Consider the following 17,777-nt stretch of genomic DNA (forward strand, 5'->3'; position numbering starts at 1 on the left):
GTGAGGACAATCAATTTAAGCATGAAAAAACAATTGAAGAGATTCTCTAAATCACATGTGCCCAGGGACCCCCCCTCCCCTCGTGTGTTAGCACCCCATAATGCATTCAAATAACATTATTGGCTCCATTATTCCCTCCTACTCTCAGATCGAGGCCCTTATCCGATCGACCCGCTCCGGTGTCGGCCTCGACCGCGGGGGTCTCCGTGCCCGCTGAGGGCCGCATGAAGAGGGGCATTGTGGGGGCTCCGCACTCTGGTCCCCTCGCCCCGGTTAGCCGCTCCTTTTGTTGCAGTAAGCCGTACCTCGCGGAGCCCAGATGCAGCACGTCCAGATTAGACTCGCGCCCGCCAGGAGTCCTGAAAAGCCACCCTGAATCGAGCCTAATCCTGCAGAGAGACCGTGGGCACCACACACACACACACACACACACACACACACACACACACACACACACACACACACACACACGCACACGCACACGCACACACCTTTTCTCCCCCTTTGTTACTCAAATCAGAGCTGCAGATACTCATCTAATAAACTCGCCATCGTGAAACAACCTGTTTTTATGGTGTTGAGGTCTCCAGAAACGTAAACATCCGAAGCGAGTTTCACTTCTCAGGGAAGACGACGCTGTTAAGTTTGACGATTCATTTTTGGGGTCCTTTTGGCTCGTGGTGGCGCAGGCGGGTAGAGCGGGTGCGCTGAGAACCGCAAGGTTGGTGGTTTGAGTCCCGGGCCGCCCCATGTCTCAAGTCGAAGTGTCCCTGAGCAAGACACCTCACCCCTAATTGCTCCCCGGGCAAAATGTGAAAAGCCGTGGGTTAGAAGTGTAATGTTAGTCGCTTTGGATAAAAGCGTCTGCTAAATGACATGTAATGTTATGTAATTTTTTCTCTGCTCAGCTTTCAGTGGAGACGTACGACTAGGGACGGGAATTGATAAGATTTTTACGATTCCGATTCCTATTGCTTAACGGTCCGATTCCGTATTGATATCCTGCACGAGAGATATTTGCTGCAGCCTCTGAGCCAGCCAGACTAAATTTGATGTACAATGGGGAGGTAGTCCCTCCCCTTGACGAAATTGAACTTTTGCAACTGTTGCAAGTGACGGAATTTTAAGTCTTTTAGAGCCAAACTTTGGAGCGCTTCGGTCTCGGCGGCACGTTTGCTGCGTTCTGAATCAAAACAAACGCAGTGGTTGTGTGACGTCATGACGCATTTACAATGAGCGCCATCGTTAAGCGGCGTCGTCAGGAAGACATGCGAACGATTCCAAGGAATCGATTCACTGGGCGCCGGTTCTGAAGAAGAACCGGTGCGCAGGGTCCAGCAGACCCGAGCGGGACCGGTGCAGAGTTCACTTGTGTCATTTACAGACTATTGATTGGTCTTCACACCTGGATCCAAGTGTCTCGGGGTTGTTTGCAGCTGTCCGCTGACACGGCGGAACACGACTCCTCTGCTTTACGTCCACGCTGCCGCTATAAGAACCAGATAACCACAATTATCCCGCGAGCTGTGCCAGTCCTGCGCTTTAACTCGCTCCTTACGAGTAAAACTAACGCACCACTCACTTCTTCCACTTTCAGCACCCGTGACCTTAATAACCAGCTCCTCAGCCGCGTCGTCGTCCCGCCACGCTGAGGAACAAGCGGCACCCGGGGAGGAGACACCGGGGGCCCCCCCCGGCGGCCGGAATTGTTGTGGCGTGGTCCGTTGCCACGACGACAGCACAATATTTGTCGGGGCGGGCTGCCTAGTTTTCGTGTCTGCATGGCACCGAAATCCACTTCATTGCCAACTTCAATTCCACTGAGGGATCGCTGTTTTTTTTTCTCCTCACGTGTTTTAGATTTACAGGAACGCGGAGACGTACGTGATGTGGGTCACAGTCGGAAATGTGTCAGAGGAGCTCGGAAGCAGCTGCGTGCAAAAAAAAAATGACATTTCAACAAATTCACTTGTCCATGTGCAGCAAAGCGTCGCAACACGTAACCAGCCCTGTTTTGTCCCCCCCCGCGACTCGAGCGTCTCAGCCGGGGCGTCCCAGTGCCACCGTGACGGGACGCTCACGGCCGAGCATTCCTCCGCTGGGTTCCCCGTGTTGTTTTTTCATCGCCTCGGGTCGCGTAAATATTCCTCACAGTCACAGCAGGCCGATATGATGTCGCGTTCTCTTCTGCTTTGTCCGTAGTTGGAAAGCGAGCCGGTGAACCCCCGATTATCACATTACATTATCAAATTATCCCGAAATGTGACTCCCCACGGACACACGGCGAGGTGCTGTAATTTGAAACGCACAGAAAGGCCGTTTCAGGGACAACGTTTAGCAACAGAGCCCTGAGATGAAAATGTGATTAAATATTAAATGGAGGCTTTGGCCGCGCTCTCCACCAGAGAGGTTTACTGAAAGCCGTCGGGGCGGCGTTCGAAGGGAGGGCCGAGTTTGGCTGACCTCGACGGAGCGAGGGGGCGGTCCTACGGGGGGCGGGGCGAGTGCGGCGCTCGCACGTTGTGGAGGGCAGATCGACGGGCTCTAATTCCGAGCACATCGTCCACAGAGACGAGGAGGACGGGCTTCTCCGACTCGGTCGAGCTGCTTTCCGACCATCGTGAGACAGTTTGAGCGGTTGAACATTTAATATCCTGGTTTTGTGACGGCCGGCGCAGTCGAGGCCGCCTAAGCCCACAAGCCACGTCATGATGAAGACCAGATTCCACCGAGGTGGAGACGAGACCGGGACCGTTCGGGGTCAGGACCAGGAAAGAATAACAACGGTAACGGAGACGCTTGTCTCGCCCTGACAGATGCAACAAAGGAGATGTCAATCAAGCTGAAAAAAAAAAAAAACAGGCAACAGAGGAGAGGAGACGCCTGTGTCATCACGGCCGATTTATAGTTGAAAACCTTCCATAAATTCTGTAGAAGAATCTCTGTCTAAATAATAAAGAATCCTTTAAATCAAATCCGATTATTGGGAGTGAAGCGATGTATCAGAATAACAGCAAACCCCGTCGTTGGGCTGCACCTGTCACAAAAATGACCGGAATCCTTTGTTCCAACATCTGTCTTTTTATTTGGCACGTCCGTTTAATTAAACCCTTTCTCGATAAAACGAAACAGCGGCCTAAGCAGGGCGAGCGCTGCACGCCGCGCGTAGATTACACGTGTTGCACTGCTTGTCCTCATGGAACCGCGTCCGTCCACACGGGGGCCCTTAAACAAACAAACAAGCAAACAAATACGCCTGTTCATGCTCGACCGCCCCCCCGGGCGTCGGCCCCAGATGAGCAGCAGGCAGGCGGTGGGACGGACGGTGGATATTTGGTGCCTTTTAGTTTTCGCTATAGAGCCCACATGCTTCCTTATCTGTATCACCTCCGCAGGCTGTGAAAACAAGCCCAGTTGTTCCCGACTGACTCCGCCCCGCTCGTGTTTCCTGCCATAAAATGCCTTTTGGGAATATTCCTCATAATAACATACCTTTTTAAGACTGCGTGTGTGTGTGTGTGTGCGTCGCTTCTCCTCCTTCCTGAAATCTGTTCTTATGATTTATTGATTAGCGTTGACACGCTGGCTGGCACATTAAAGCTAAAACGGTTTCCAGCGCGTCCAGAGCGATGGAGGAGGCGGGACAGGCAGAGAATTCTCTTCAGGCCGCCTGGTGTGTGTGTGTGTGTGTGTGTGTGTGTCGGCTGAGAGGTTCGTGTGCCGAGTGGGCGGGTGCGTCAGTCCGTCGGCTCTCTGCGGCGCACTCAGGCGCTCTGCTCTCCTGCCGGCCCAGTGGAAACATCATGTGTCTGCGGGACGCCCAGAACAACAGCCCCGTTTCCCCCCGGACCCAGAGCAGAACGGACAGCCGGAGACGGGCGGCGGGAGGACGGGGACGCGCTGTGGACTCGCCCGGAACCGCGGAGTAGCCGAAGGACGGATAGCTTTCGCCTTCTTCGTTCCAACCCCCCCCGGCTATGCCATGCTGGCTCAGAGGAACGGGCGGCCGCCGGGCTGCACGCCGTCTCCCCTGAAGGGCCGCACGGACCCGCGGGACGTGGACGCCGCCGCCGCCGCCGCCGAGGGGTGCTGCTCCCTCTCGCCCTCCCCGTCGTCGGGAGGGTGCCCCTGGGCCCGGCTGGCCGGGTTGGACGGCTGCCTGTCGGAGCCGTACTGCCTCTGGTTCCAGCTCCTGGCCAGAGCCTACTGGGGCGAGGTGGAGCTGGGGCTCGGCGGGCCGCGCCGCAGCGTGTCCTGGGCTCGCCTCAGGGAGGCCTCCCGGAGGAACTGTGTCCGGTCTCGGGTAAGACGGAGAGCATCCCTGCGACGTAGGGAGGCTGCGCTCCGGTTGTCTCTGACTCGGTGGGGGGGGGGATGCGTTCAGGCGATATCGGTGTCTGGGAGCGATGTAAACGTTTACATAGGAAGCATTTGACAGGAGGAGAGGGGGCCGGGGGGGTCGGGGGGGCTTCCCCTGCTTGTGCAGTCAGAGGAATTCAGTGTGCGTCATCCTGCTGTCCAGAGGTGAGGTCCTGTTTCACCGGCCGATATCTCTTCTAGTGTGAGCGCGGCTCTGCTCTAAGGTTGCATTTATTGTTGGACCCGTTTTCAGGATGACACTTTGCCGTAAGCTGTCAATAGAAGAGGACATTTATTTTCCAGCTGTGCCTATTTTAGAATTCCTCCCTCTGCCACGGCTCCGTGAGGACTGAGGTCTCCTCCTGTTGGAGGCAGCTGAAGACATATTTTCCTCTTGCGTAGCGAACGAGTGTGACTAACGCTGAAGCCTGCGGTCGGACAGGGAGAGGACTTTGGAAAGAGAGCGAGAGAGGTAGAGCCATGAGGTCAGACGTCCCGGGCGTGACTCGCGCGCTTTAAAAAACAAACAAAACAAAGCTCAGCCGCGAAAGTGCAGAGTCCACAATGCCATTCAAATGCGCTGCTCTGATATGGAGACGCCGGAGTGCATTTTGCACCAGCCCGCGGGCTGCGGCACCATATGGCGGCGCGCAGATCAAAGGCCTCGGCGTGCACGTGCTGCTGGCTGTTCTGCACGCAGGCTGCATGCAGAATCCAGTCCTACTTACAGGTAGTGTGTGAGCTTATCGGGAGCACATCTACAGTATTGCTGCACATCTACAGTATGGCTGCTGCTGCTGCTTTAACCCAATGAGGAGAAGGCGTGTGTGTGTGTGTGTGTGTGTGTGTGTGTGTGTGAGTTCCTCTCCCAGGGGGCATTAGAGCCAAAATGGCTCGGCGGTGACGTCACATTTCCGGCATGCGATTCGAAACAAGCGGCGTCGCTCTCCTCTCGCGTCCAGCTGCGCGCCGCTGGGCGTCGGCGCTGATTTCACCAGTCGACGCCCATCACGCTCCCTCCGGAGGCCCCCACATCTGCTGCCGCCAGGCGGGCGGAGCGGAGGGGGGGGGGGGTGTGTGTTTTGGGAGGAGGAGAGGCCGTTGGTGCAGCGTCCGTCATCACCAGGATGAGGCGACGGAGGTCTCACTGCTCTTTGCGGCCTTTTGATTGACACTCATTGAAGGGTTCCTGCTTCCTGGCTGTGGGAGTTATAGATCTGGCTCGTTAAGTCCCTGCAGAGGCTTTGGGAATACTGAATCGAACAAAAGCCGATTCGGAGTCCCGGGTCAATTGTTGGCTTCAGCGTTTGTTGTGTTGTGTTGTGTTGTGTAGGCATGAATGTGATGTTCCTCAAGCTGCGAGCTGCCAGCACTTACGGCTTGTTTTCATCCCGTGTTAGTCACAGTAGGAATGTCGGAGATCGGTCTGTCATCGTGCAAACACGCCAAACAGCCCCGCGAAAGCCCCGATGTGCAATAAGTGAAGCCATATGCGCGGCCGTGTGGAGCTCGAGGCACCACAGCGCGGCTTAGACGACGACCCTGATTATTTTGATAGATATTGTGATCGCTGACATGAACCACAACGTAGGAACTAAACGGCTTAACGGTTTTCATCTGGGGAGAAGTTGTTTTTTTTATCTGCGCGCTCGGCCTCCTGCCTTAATCAACGGCTTCTGGTGAATGTGTCACATTGTGCGTCACAGTGGATTTATGTTGCTGAAACAACTTTTTAACGGTACAAACCCTCTTGTTGACTTTTCCGACACCGTACTCATAAAAGCAAAGTCAACCCGGTCGACAAAAAGACACCTTTTGTTGAGCAGAATCACCTCGACCTGATTGATTGATTGATTGTTCTTTGTAAGTCATTATTTTCACAACCTCATTTGATTTTCTTTGTTGTAAAGTGTTGTCTTATCTTCATCAAGATCCTTCTTCTTTCTTTCTTTCGGGTTTATTTTAATGCACGGTTAAGAGTTGAAATTTGAGAAGATCAGTTTCTCTCTAAAATCTGTATGCAAAACATGAAGCTAAAGCCCGCAGCTTGTTAGCGTAGCTTAGCATAAACACAGGAAATGGGGAGAAATACCTAGCATGTCCGAAAGTAACACAATCTGCCTCAAACAAAGAATCTCTTTCCCATCCTCGTGCTAAGCTAAGCTAACTGGCTTCCTGCAGCTGATTGTTTGACCCTGACGCCCCCCCCCCCTTGGTTTCTCCTCCTCTCAGGCCAAGCAGAAGGATGGGCGCGATCAGAGCGAGGCGTCGGCCGTGGCCTCCCTCGGGCCCGACGAGGAGCCCTTCTCCTGGCCGGGACCCAAAACGCTCCGCCTGCGGCGCACCTCGCAGGGCTTCGGCTTCACGCTGCGGCACTTCATCGTCTACCCGCCGGAGAGCGCCGTCCACAACTCCCTGAAGGTGACGCCCCGAGGATTTGGATACAGCGTAGGCAACTCGGGCTAAATGGGATCCATAGTGTGTAGCGAACGGGGCATATAATCAATGTTCAATCTGTAGACCAGTACAGGGTTTTTATTATTTTTGTGCGAGCATGTCATGCTGGTGATGCGAGGAGGCTCTTTTTTTTTTACCAGAGCCTCCCTCACTTGCGCGATCCCACCTGGGAAATGTGCCAGGCGTGTTGTGGAAAACATCTGCACCAATCAGCCCTTTGGTTTTAATCCTGATGTGACAGAAGTCGCGCCTCTAATGGGCCCCGGCTGAAGGGCTTTGCTTGACGACCACGGAGCTTCTTTAACGGTACGACGAGCCGGTGTTTCGTCTCGGCTTTGCCTCCCGACTCCCGTGATAATTCACGATAACGCTGGTTTACGTTCCTCTGAAGTCTATTTTGACGAGCTCTTCGGTTCGCAGAAGAGGATTTCCGACGCAGAGGTTCTGCTGTTTGTAGCCTTTGGCTTCCGTTCTGCACGTTGAAAGGGAATCTGTGGCACGACAGTTTGGATTTGAAGATGTTTGTGTAACCAAAGCGATAGAAAGTCTCTCCCGGAGGCGTCCCGTCTCGTTCGGGACAATAAGTCCACCGTGGGACGCATGCGCTGTGAAAACGAAGGGAGGAAACTTAACTTAAAACACTTCTGACAAAGCGGAATATGGCTTTTAGTCTGCTGAGTAACACGTGGGCTTTATTCTCATTTATTCATGTAAAAACAATTAAAACTACACAACTTGAACTACTTTTTGTTTTGACTTTGAGCCGACTGCGTTGAGTCACCTTCTTATAATAAGACGGGACTCTGGGAAATATTATAATAATAATAATAGTATAATAAACTCCGTCAGGTCTGATGCATTGTAAGTACTCTCAGGGTCTTGGATCGGACTGCTGATTAATCGCGGTTGGAGGGTATTGGGGACAGCTGGACGAGGGTCACAGCGTCTTAAGCAAAGCTTTGGGAGAGCAGGGAGACTTTAAGGCTACGTGGAGAACATGTGTCACTGAGCGTGCAGATTCCAACTGGCACTCGGAGGGAAATTAGGTTTTTTTTAATGTGAGGAAAAGAAGAAAAAAAAACTCCTGTGGATTTTTACCACAACAGTTTTAATCGTGTCAAAGGATAATAAACACTTTTCTGTGGATAATCTAATGCTTTGCACATTGCTGAGATTTATGCAAGGGATGAAACCAAGAATTATTTTGATTACAAAACACTGATATATTATCGCCTAACAGTTATTTATGTATCGACGACCCCTTTTCTTATTTGTTAAAACTGAGTTAGGAGCAACTTTTTGTGGTTAAAGTCAGAGTGTGAGGTCTCAACCCCAGCGTGACGGCAGGAGGCCACTAGGGGGAGCCAAAGAACGCGTCCTCCGGAGTCAATCACCGGAATTCTAAACACCTGCGAGAGAGAAATACCTATAAAAGCAGCCCGACGCAGCGGGCAGGTTGTGAGGTATTGAATGTACACTTCTCTGCTGAACCGCCTTTTGATTATCTACCCCTAAACCCCTTAGAACCTGTGACTCGACCTTCCGCCTGCCTCTGACCACGAACCTGCCTATTCCCCTGGACCAGAACCATCTGTTGCCTCCCGCGTTGCCGACCTACTGCCTGTCTTCGGAATTCCCACTTAGATTTGTCCCGGAACATAGTTACTATCTGTCCTTTAAAAATAAAGAAAGATTGGAAGCTCTGATCCTGAGTCCGAGTCTCCTTCCAGGGTCCAGACGTGACAGAATACCTCACCCGTATTCAAATGGAACCATCGGAGCTCCAACTTCGGCTCGCCCAGCAGGAGGAACGAGTTGAGGAGCTATGCCAGCTCCTACGCCAGTCCGCCACACCGGCGGTTCAACCCGCCATTCCTGCGGCATCCACCGGACCCGCCCCGATGGCTATGCCGGGAAAGTATGATGGCTCTCCTGGCAAATGCCTGGGATTCCTCATGCAGTGCGGGATGTATATCGCCCACCACTCTGCAAACTACCAAACGGAGAAGGACAGAGTCGATTTCGTCATCTCCCTGTTAACAGGAAGAGCCCTCGATTGGGCAACGGCCCTCTGGTCAGCGGGAGCCCCAGAACTTCTGTCTGAGCAACATTTTCAAGCACAGTTTAAAGAGGTGTTTGACCACCCCATTACCGGGAAAACAACGGGAGATTTGCTGTGCGAAATCCGGCAGGGCTCGCAAACGGTGTCAGATTACGCCCTGAGGTTCCGGACCCTCGCCGCTGGCAGCGGGTGGAGCGAGACCGCACTCCTGACCATCTACCGTCGCGGTCTCCGTCCTGAACTCCAGGCCGAACTGGCGTGCCGAGGGGATGTCACCCAGCTTGGCGATTACATCCGAGTATCCATTAGCGTGGGACACCTCCTCGAGTCCCGACGACCCCCGCGAGCCGGTTTTCCATCAGAGCCCACCTTTCCGGTAACACCTCCTCTGGCCGACGAGGGACCGGAGCCGATGCAGTTAGGTCGCCTGCCCCTGTCTCCAGCGGAGAGAATAAGGAGGATCAGGGAGCAGTTGTGCTTGTATTGTGGCGAGGCGGGACATCTCCTTCGGAACTGCCGACTCCGACCCCCCCGTCAGAAGGATGGCTGGACCTACACCTCCGCCAAGGTAGGACTGTCTCCAGTGTTAAACATGTCACGTCAACAACTAACCCTACCTACTGTTTTATCGTTGGGGAAAATGAAGCAGGAGGTACGTGGGTTGGTGGACTCGGGGGCGGCAGGGAATTTTATGGACCAACACTTGGCTCACCGTTTATCTGTGCCCCTCATCCCGGTGCGTCCTCCACTCCGAATCAACGCCTTGGATGGGCAGCCCCTGGGCACCGGAATGATTATGCACCAGACGGCTAACATCACTCTGCGGGTCGGAGCGCTGCACGAGGAGGACATAAGGTTCCTCATAGTGTCCTCTCCCCGGGAGCCTCTGATCCTAGGACACCCGTGGCTTGTGCTCCATGACCCTGTGATTTCGTGGAGACAAGGTGAGTTACTGACCTGGTCTCCTGAATGTATGTCCAGATGTCTGAACGTCACCTGCCGAGCCACCTCGGTGGAGGCAGCCACGGCTACAAAGACCCAGGCAGTACCCCCCTGCTACGAGACACTCCAGGAGGTATTCAGCAAACAAAAAGCCGCAGAGCTGGCTCCCCATCGACCATGCGATTGTGCTATCGAGCTGCTGCCAGAGGGACCGCTGCCGAGGGGTCGGATATACGCGCTGTCCCTACCAGAGGAGGAGGCCATGAACCGGTACGTCGAGGAATCCCTGCAGCAGGGCATCATCCGCCCCTCCACGTCCCCGGCCGCTTCAAGTTTCTTCTTCGTGGGAAAGAAAGATGGAGGGCTCCGTCCGTGTATCGATTACCGGGCATTGAATGCGATCACAGTGAAGAACCGGTTCCCTCTGCCCCTCATCCCCGCGGCCTTGGAACAGGTAGGAGGGGCAAGCATATACACTAAGCTTGATCTCCGTAGCGCTTACAACTTGGTGCGCATCCGGGAGGGCGATGAATGGAAAACGGCTTTCCTGACGGCAAGAGGGCATTACGAGTACCTGGTGATGCCTTACGGGCTCACAAACGCCCCCGCAGTATTCCAAGCCTTTATGAACGAACTCTTCCATGACATGATAAATCGGTTTCTTATTGTGTACATTGACGATCTGCTCATTTACTCCCACAGTATGGAGGAGCACGTCCAGCAGGTGCGTTTAGTGCTACAGCGTCTGCAGGCCAACCAACTCTACGTGAATGCGGAGAAAAGCCTGTTCCACGTCTCAACGCTCACCTTCCTTGGATACGTGCTTTCGCCAGGAGGGGTCGCCATGGACCAAGGCAAGGTAGACGCGGTGCACAACTGGCCTACACCAAACACCGTAAAGGAGCTCCAGCGGTTCCTGGGGTTCTCCAATTACTATCGGAGATTCATCCGGAACTTCGGGGCAATGGCTGCTCCACTTACCGCCCTTACGAGCCAGAAGAAAGGCAAACTCCCATGGTCTGACGCAGCCCAGAAGGCGTTCGACACCCTTAAGCTGGCGTTCACCTCAGCTCCCGTGCTGAACCAACCGGACCCCGACCGCCAGTTTATTGTCGAGGTGGACGCCTCCGAAGAAGGGGTCGGGGGTGTTCTATCCCAACGCACGGGGAGTCCCCCCAAGGTGCACCCATGTGCGTTCTTTTCAAAGAAACTGTCCCCGGCGGAAAGAAACTACGACGTGGGCAACCGGGAACTGCTAGCCATCAAACTCGCCCTGGAAGGATGGAGGCATTGGCTAGAGGGAGCTCGGCACCCCTTCATGGTCCTGACTGATCACCGCAACCTGGAGTATCTGAAAGGGGCAAGACGGCTAAACCCGCGTCAGGCCCGGTGGGCCTTGTTCTTCACGCGCTTCCAGTTTACCGTGTCGTACCAGCCCGGAGAGAAGAACGCAAAGGCGGACGCACTCTCACGACTATACGGGTCTCCGGCGTCTATGGGCGATCCCGAACCCATCCTACCGGACTCATATTTCGTCGGCCCCATCCACTGGGAGCTCGAGTCCGTCATCCAGGACGCGCTCCGCACAGACCCAGCACCACCTGACACCCCTGCCAACCGGGTCTATGTCCCCGCATCAGTGCGACCTCAACTCGTCCAGTGGAGTCACACCTCGTTGGGATCAGGACATCCAGGCATTACCCGAACCACTCAGCTCTTGTCCCGGAAATACTGGTGGAATTCGTTGGCCTCCGACGTGCGGGACTACGTGCTATCCTGTCCGGTCTGTGCACAAACTAAAACCCCCCGTCAACTCCCCGCCGGGGAGTTAGTACCGCTGCCCACTCCCCAGAGACCGTGGTCCCATGTGGCAGTGGACTTCCTCACCGACCTACCGGCGTCAGAGGGGTTTACTACTATTTTAGTATTAGTCGACAGGTTCTCTAAAATGTGTCGCTTTATACCCCTGTGTAACCTTCCTTCAGCCATAGAGATGGCAGAGTGTCTGTTCCTCCAGGTGTTTCGCCCGTTCGGCCTTCCAGAAGAAATCATCTCAGACAGAGGTCCTCAGTTCACGTCTCAGGTCTGGAGGGCGTTCTGCAACCGGCTGGGAATAAAGGTGAAGCTGACGTCCGGATACCATCCAGAGACCAACGGCCAAACCGAAAGACTCAACCAGGAACTGGGGAAGTACCTTCGTGGTTATTGCTTACAACATCCACATGATTGGTCCCGGTACGTGGCCTGGGCAGAATACGCACAGAACTCTACATTCCACTCGTCATTACGATTAACCCCGTTTCAGTGTGTGCTGGGATACCAGCCCCCATTGTTTCCCTGGGACACTAGGCCCGGTCCCGTACCGGCCGTAGAGGACTGGTTCCAACGCAGTGGCGAAGTCTGGGAGACCGCCCATCGTCACCTCCGCCAAGCCGCCAGCACGCAAAAGAAGTTCGCAGACCGACGACGCCGGCCCGCTCCCAGCTACCAAACGGGTCAGAGGGTGTGGCTATCCACGAGAAACTTGAAGCTGCGTCTGCCCTGCCGGAAGCTGTGGCCACGATACATCGGACCATTCAAAATCACCCATCGCATAAACCCGGTAACCTACCGACTGCTTCTACCTAAACATTATCGAATCTCGTCAGCATTTCACGTGTCTCTTCTGAAGCCTGTCCATGCTAGCCCTCTCCATCCATCTCTACCGACACCAACGCCACCTGCCCCACTGGAGATAGATGGGGGTCCGGCATACGCTATCACGGCGGTGCTGGATTCCAAACGTCTGCGGGACGGCCTCCATTACCTGGTGGACTGGGAGGGATACGGCCCTGAAAAACGATCATGGATCCCGGCCCGGGATGTCCTCTCCCAAGAACTAATAGAGGAGTTTCATCGGATGCGCCCGGATCGCCCTGCACCTCGCCCGCGGGGTCGCCCGCCGTCTACAGTGGCTCGACCGTCAGGAGCCGGCCGTGGAGGAGGGGGCTCTGTGAGGTCTCAACCCCAGCGTGACGGCAGGAGGCCACTAGGGGGAGCCAAAGAACGCGTCCTCCGGAGTCAATCACCGGAATTCTAAACACCTGCGAGAGAGAAATACCTATAAAAGCAGCCCGACGCAGCGGGCAGGTTGTGAGGTATTGAATGTACACTTCTCTGCTGAACCGCCTTTTGATTATCTACCCCTAAACCCCTTAGAACCTGTGACTCGACCTTCCGCCTGCCTCTGACCACGAACCTGCCTATTCCCCTGGACCAGAACCATCTGTTGCCTCCCGCGTTGCCGACCTACTGCCTGTCTTCGGAATTCCCACTTAGATTTGTCCCGGAACATAGTTACTATCTGTCCTTTAAAAATAAAGAAAGATTGGAAGCTCTGATCCTGAGTCCGAGTCTCCTTCCAGGGTCCAGACGTGACACAGAGGTCATGTCTTCAACTTGCTTTGTCTGAAAACCCAAATGTTTGGAAATATGGAATAGAAAAGCTGGACAATGTTACATTTTAGATGCTCAAATCCGAGCATTTTATAGCGCATGTTAATTAACTCAAATGATCAATCAATAATGAAATGGATTTTTTGCAATATGTTATGAACTGATATTCATCATTATCTTCAACTGTGCTGCGTCGTCTGCATGTGAATATACTGACGCTAAAGATAAAAAAGAGAATCTCGTCACAAACCATCCTCATCTATTCTCTGTCTCTTCCAGGATGAAGACAACGGCAGCCGAGGTGAGTGTTCATTTCCTCTCTTGGGAATTCCCAGCATGCATCTGTGATCTGGAACCTCAGGTGTCGGAATACGAACGACACGCAAACCAATCGTCCCCCCCCCCCAAATAGAGATCAAATTAAGATCGGCACCCCGTCACTGTTATTTATTCCTACTCCTCAGGGAGGCGGGTCTGAACGTGACATCAGCGTTGACAGTCCGATTGACAGCTTCATAAATATGCTCATTTGACCCTGGTGTGTAAACGACAGCTGCTTCTCCGTCCGTGTCCCAGAATGCATCTGAAGCCTCGCGTTTCCGTGCGCGCGAGGCTGAACAGCAACACAAAGAGGTCTAAGAGAAATAATCCTCGGCGCTCTTGTTGGAATAAACGTCCACTTCACCTCCGATGGCGTTTTCTCACGTGAACTCGCCGTTTGGCCTCTTTGGTTTCTTTTTGAAAAACAAGCCGATACCTTTCTGGCAGGAGCTGCGGCGTTTTCTGTTTGTAATAAAGGGGAGCAGATTATGGTCAGCGGCTGTTTGTTTGGCTTGTTGCGAAGCCAAAGCCCCAGCAGGTGTGATTCGGGGAACCGTTACGGCATGAGAGGACAGGGGAAGGAGGGACCCGGGGTCAGAGCAGGGTGATTATTCTCTCCCTTTTGTCCGCCTCCCAACGGGAAATTGAGAGATTCCTGCAAGTGTCCCTCATCATCCCTCTTGGCCCTTGGTGTCACATTCCTTACCACCACCCCCCCCCCCCCCCCCCCCCCCTCCACACACACGCCCTTGTTTAACCCCTGCACGTCCACCCGCCCCATTCGAGACGCACGTCGACGCGTTAAAGAGCCTCTCATAACTCCTTCCCTCTCTGCAGAGGTGATGGTGTTGACAGGTGGGAGCGCCCCAGCGGATCAGCCGGTACGATGAGAATCAAAATGACACCGTAATAGAGAGAAGCACGGGACAAGAGTATAAAGTCATAGTTGGAATATGGAAATAAACAAACGTGAAAGTAATTGAAGTTCAACAAGCAATTGAGTCATCAGAAAAATGCTAAAATCTAGAGGTCACGTTATCATTTTATCTGAGCTGGATCTTATTATAAAGAAAAGGCCTCAGAGATAAACACGGATCCAAACGTCGGTTCATCTCGTGCCGAAGTGTCTATTCTGTTTACGGCTGCAGCCAGTTGGTCCCCTAATTACAGCATGTTGGACGACCTGACTGATGCTGTTTGTAATTTGTGTCCAACTTCCAATCTGACTCTGGCTCCCAGTGATCCTCACTGTTTATAAAACACACACCGCGCTGAAACTAATGCAATCCAATCCTCGCATAATCCCTCGTGAAGGTTATATAACGGAATAATAGAAACCACTCTCAGAATATTGTTTACGGCAAAAAACGCGTTGCTCAACCCCAAAAGTGACGTTTCAGCAAATGAAGGAAGCTGCGTTTTTTTTTTTAGCTTTTGTGGTGTCATTTCTCTCTTGACGCCTGCGAGTTGTTATTGTTGCTGTGTGACCACCCAGCACACTGCCGGTCACGCCCCCCGCAACCCCCAGGAAATACCGCGAGGAGACACGCAGATGATTGAGATAAAACATCCAACGCGTTCGTGTTGTTTTTTTTACATTCATAAGATCTGCGTTCTCCTCTGGTTATTGTTGCTGGAAAACAAAACAGAAAACGCACATCGGCGTAGACACACAGGCGTAAACATCAAAACGGAGCATGTGGGTGCACAGTGCACAGAGTTCGGATGGGTTTATTTCCTTTCACGGCGGTTGTCTACATACCAGATCTTCCTCCTCTATCTCACTTCCTCTCTCCTTCCCTCCCTCCTCGCGTGTCTCCTTCCCTCCAGCTGCACGCGTCAGCGGCGCGTCGGAGGGTGAAGTCCGAAACGAGGCCGCCGCGCTCACGAATCCGGCGGCGCGCTCGGCAACGCCGGGGAAAACCTTCTCCATCTGTTTAAATATTTGTTTTTCACTCGGCGTGAGACGCTTCTCCTCTGCTTTGTTTCCATTTTTTTCAGATTTGAGTTGGTTCCCATGAAGTCTGCAGCGGGGCGCGCGAGGCAGCACAAGCAAACAGAATCCCACCGGGTCTCTCCGGTGGGCTCTTCCCCCGCCCCGCCCCGCCTTCTTTAACTCGAGCCCGCTCCGAAACGTTTGCCTCGAACCTCTCTGCATTTCTTTCTCCGTCTGGGCCTCTTTCCCTGCCGGACTGCAGCTCGAATCCGTCCAATACGTGATCTCCGACGCTGAATCTCGCTGCGGTTCGATTCTGCCCGCGCTCGGAATTCCCGACAGCCTCTTTCGTGTCGAGCGTCAGTGGTTGTAAATGTGACAACTTGTTGACTTCGATGAACGTTGAGTCTGAAGTCATAAAAGCTTTTTAGGCAAATATCCAAATGCAATCGAGCATTTATTCCCCTCGGTTAACTTTTCTGTTTGTTTGTTTTAAGACTTTTTTGGGGGGATTTCTCCCTTTTATTTGGCCGAGGCGGGAAAGAAGTTACAGCTTTCCGGCTTAAAGCTGTATTTTGGGCTGAAATCAGCTGGTTCCAGACGTTGGTCACTTGTTTCCCAGAAAGTTTGACTCTTTTCACAGAAACAAAACACTGGAGTTATTTTTTTTGTTGGTGTGGTTAGTATATCCTCTCTTTTGGTATTTGGAATTCATAGAGCAAAAAAGTGGATGGAAAGTTCTCATCCAGCTTCCTGTCTGTCTGTGCTGTAAAAACACCAGTTGTGTGCATGTGTGTGCGTGTGTGTGTGTGTGTGTGTGTTGTGATGTCGGTCAGCCGTGTGTCTTTCAGGTCAACAGCGTTACAGTCCAGGAAATGACTTATTTTGAAACGATCCTCACCCTGCAGGAACGCAGCGCTGCTGCGTTTCACACATTCTTGTGTACACGATATCTTTCCACATGTGTCTCTGTTACAATAGGAAACAATCATCTGACACACCGACTTTCTGCCGTTTGCCTCATTAACAATTAACGAGCACTTATGAATCCTCCTCGCGAGCCGCGCTTCGTAAAAGATGAGATACGTATTGTTTTCAGACCTTTTTACACATTTGATGCAGGTCCCGAAAAAGATAATTCGGTCAATATAACGTATTTTCTTTGTGACCGCTGCGTGGAACATGCTGTAAACATGCCTACACGTGAGGACAAACGGCTGTCTGTAGAGCCGGGGGCTTTGAGGCTGACCCGGAGGTCGCGGTTGTGGGTTTATTGCGTGTTTCCTGGAGACCAGGCAGGTTGTTTTAGCAGAGTTCAAGCCTCCTGAGCAGAGTTGCGCTTGGAGCGTTCCTCTTCATGGGAACGGGGGGGCGGGGGTGGCGGAGGCCGAGTTCCACTCCCGCGTTTTCCTGACGCCGCCGAGCGGTTCCGGTTTCTCCCGAGGACGAGTTCTGCAGTGAACAGCCTCCTTTTGAAGGGAGCTGGACTTTATGGATTTATGTAAAGTGCACTTGATTCCTGCGCTGGAAGGGAGCCGACGGCGACAGCCATCGCAGCGCACACACGCCGCTCCTCTCTTCAGCGCCAAGAAGCACATCTGTAAAGGTTGCATCCAGATGCCAGACTCACACAGACGAGCGGAGGGGGGGTTAATGCAGTGAGCCGGCCCAGCCCCCCCCTCCCACCCGTAACAACTACAGTAGATCAGAGACGCAAAAAACGCACAGTAAGGAAAAAAATCCATGTATACGTTCATATGTAATTAAATTTGAGGCGTGGTTGTGCTCGGAGCTGAAGCCAGCAAACAAACAAACAAACAAACAACGCCATTTGTTGCTTTTTACAGTCAAATGTTTCCACAACAGCAGTTTGACTGGCTAGAAGTCCACCTAAAGTTACTGAGCGGCGTTGATGTGGGGAGCTGCACATATATTTACTGTAATTTGAACTAAGATCTGCCTCAAGCACCTGCTTACCAAAGCAGATGTGGTGTGAACGAACCACTTCCCGTTCAGAGGCAGGCGGGTGCATTGCATCCACACAGTAGCTGATGCTTTGGTCAAACAAAATAATAATATTTAGAGCTTTAGATTTTCACATTTAATCCGGTTCATCCAGCTGCGTGACACGGAAACATCCAGAAATCCAATTTGTGCAGCCGAATGGGAGCTCGGTGAGATTGGCTCATGATTGGGACTTTGCCGAGTACCCAGAGGAAACGAGGGGGGGGGGGCGGGGGGGTGTTATGGGGCTTTGTTAACATC

General features: G+C 53.0%; 1 protein-coding gene and 1 long non-coding RNA gene across 20 annotated transcripts in view; both read left to right on the plus strand.

The window, feature by feature from the left end:
- arhgap21a (Rho GTPase activating protein 21a) overlaps nt 1-17,777 on the plus strand; it is a 52,738-nt gene that overhangs the window by 15,413 nt on the left and 19,548 nt on the right. For 5 of the 19 annotated variants that reach the window (XM_078096159.1, XM_078096155.1, XM_078096160.1 and 2 more), the window contains exons 1-3: nt 3,784-4,303; nt 6,592-6,807; nt 13,535-13,556. In XM_078096159.1, the coding sequence (XP_077952285.1) occupies nt 3,983-4,303; nt 6,592-6,807; nt 13,535-13,556 (559 nt within the window). In that variant the 5' untranslated portion in view covers nt 3,784-3,982. Of the gene's footprint in view, nt 1-3,714; nt 4,304-6,591; nt 6,808-6,956; nt 7,123-13,534; nt 13,557-17,777 lie in introns of those variants that run through there. The other 14 variants (XM_078096168.1, XM_078096169.1, XM_078096167.1 and 11 more) reach the window with 7 other exon arrangements.
- LOC144390094 (uncharacterized) lies at nt 9,347-13,200 on the plus strand. Its single transcript, XR_013454163.1, has 2 exons — nt 9,347-9,446; nt 13,019-13,200. It is a non-coding gene; the product is annotated as an uncharacterized LOC144390094 (long non-coding RNA).

This window comes from Gasterosteus aculeatus, chromosome 21 (genome assembly GCF_964276395.1).
Source record: "Gasterosteus aculeatus chromosome 21, fGasAcu3.hap1.1, whole genome shotgun sequence".
Taxonomy (NCBI): Eukaryota; Metazoa; Chordata; class Actinopteri; order Perciformes; family Gasterosteidae; genus Gasterosteus; species Gasterosteus aculeatus.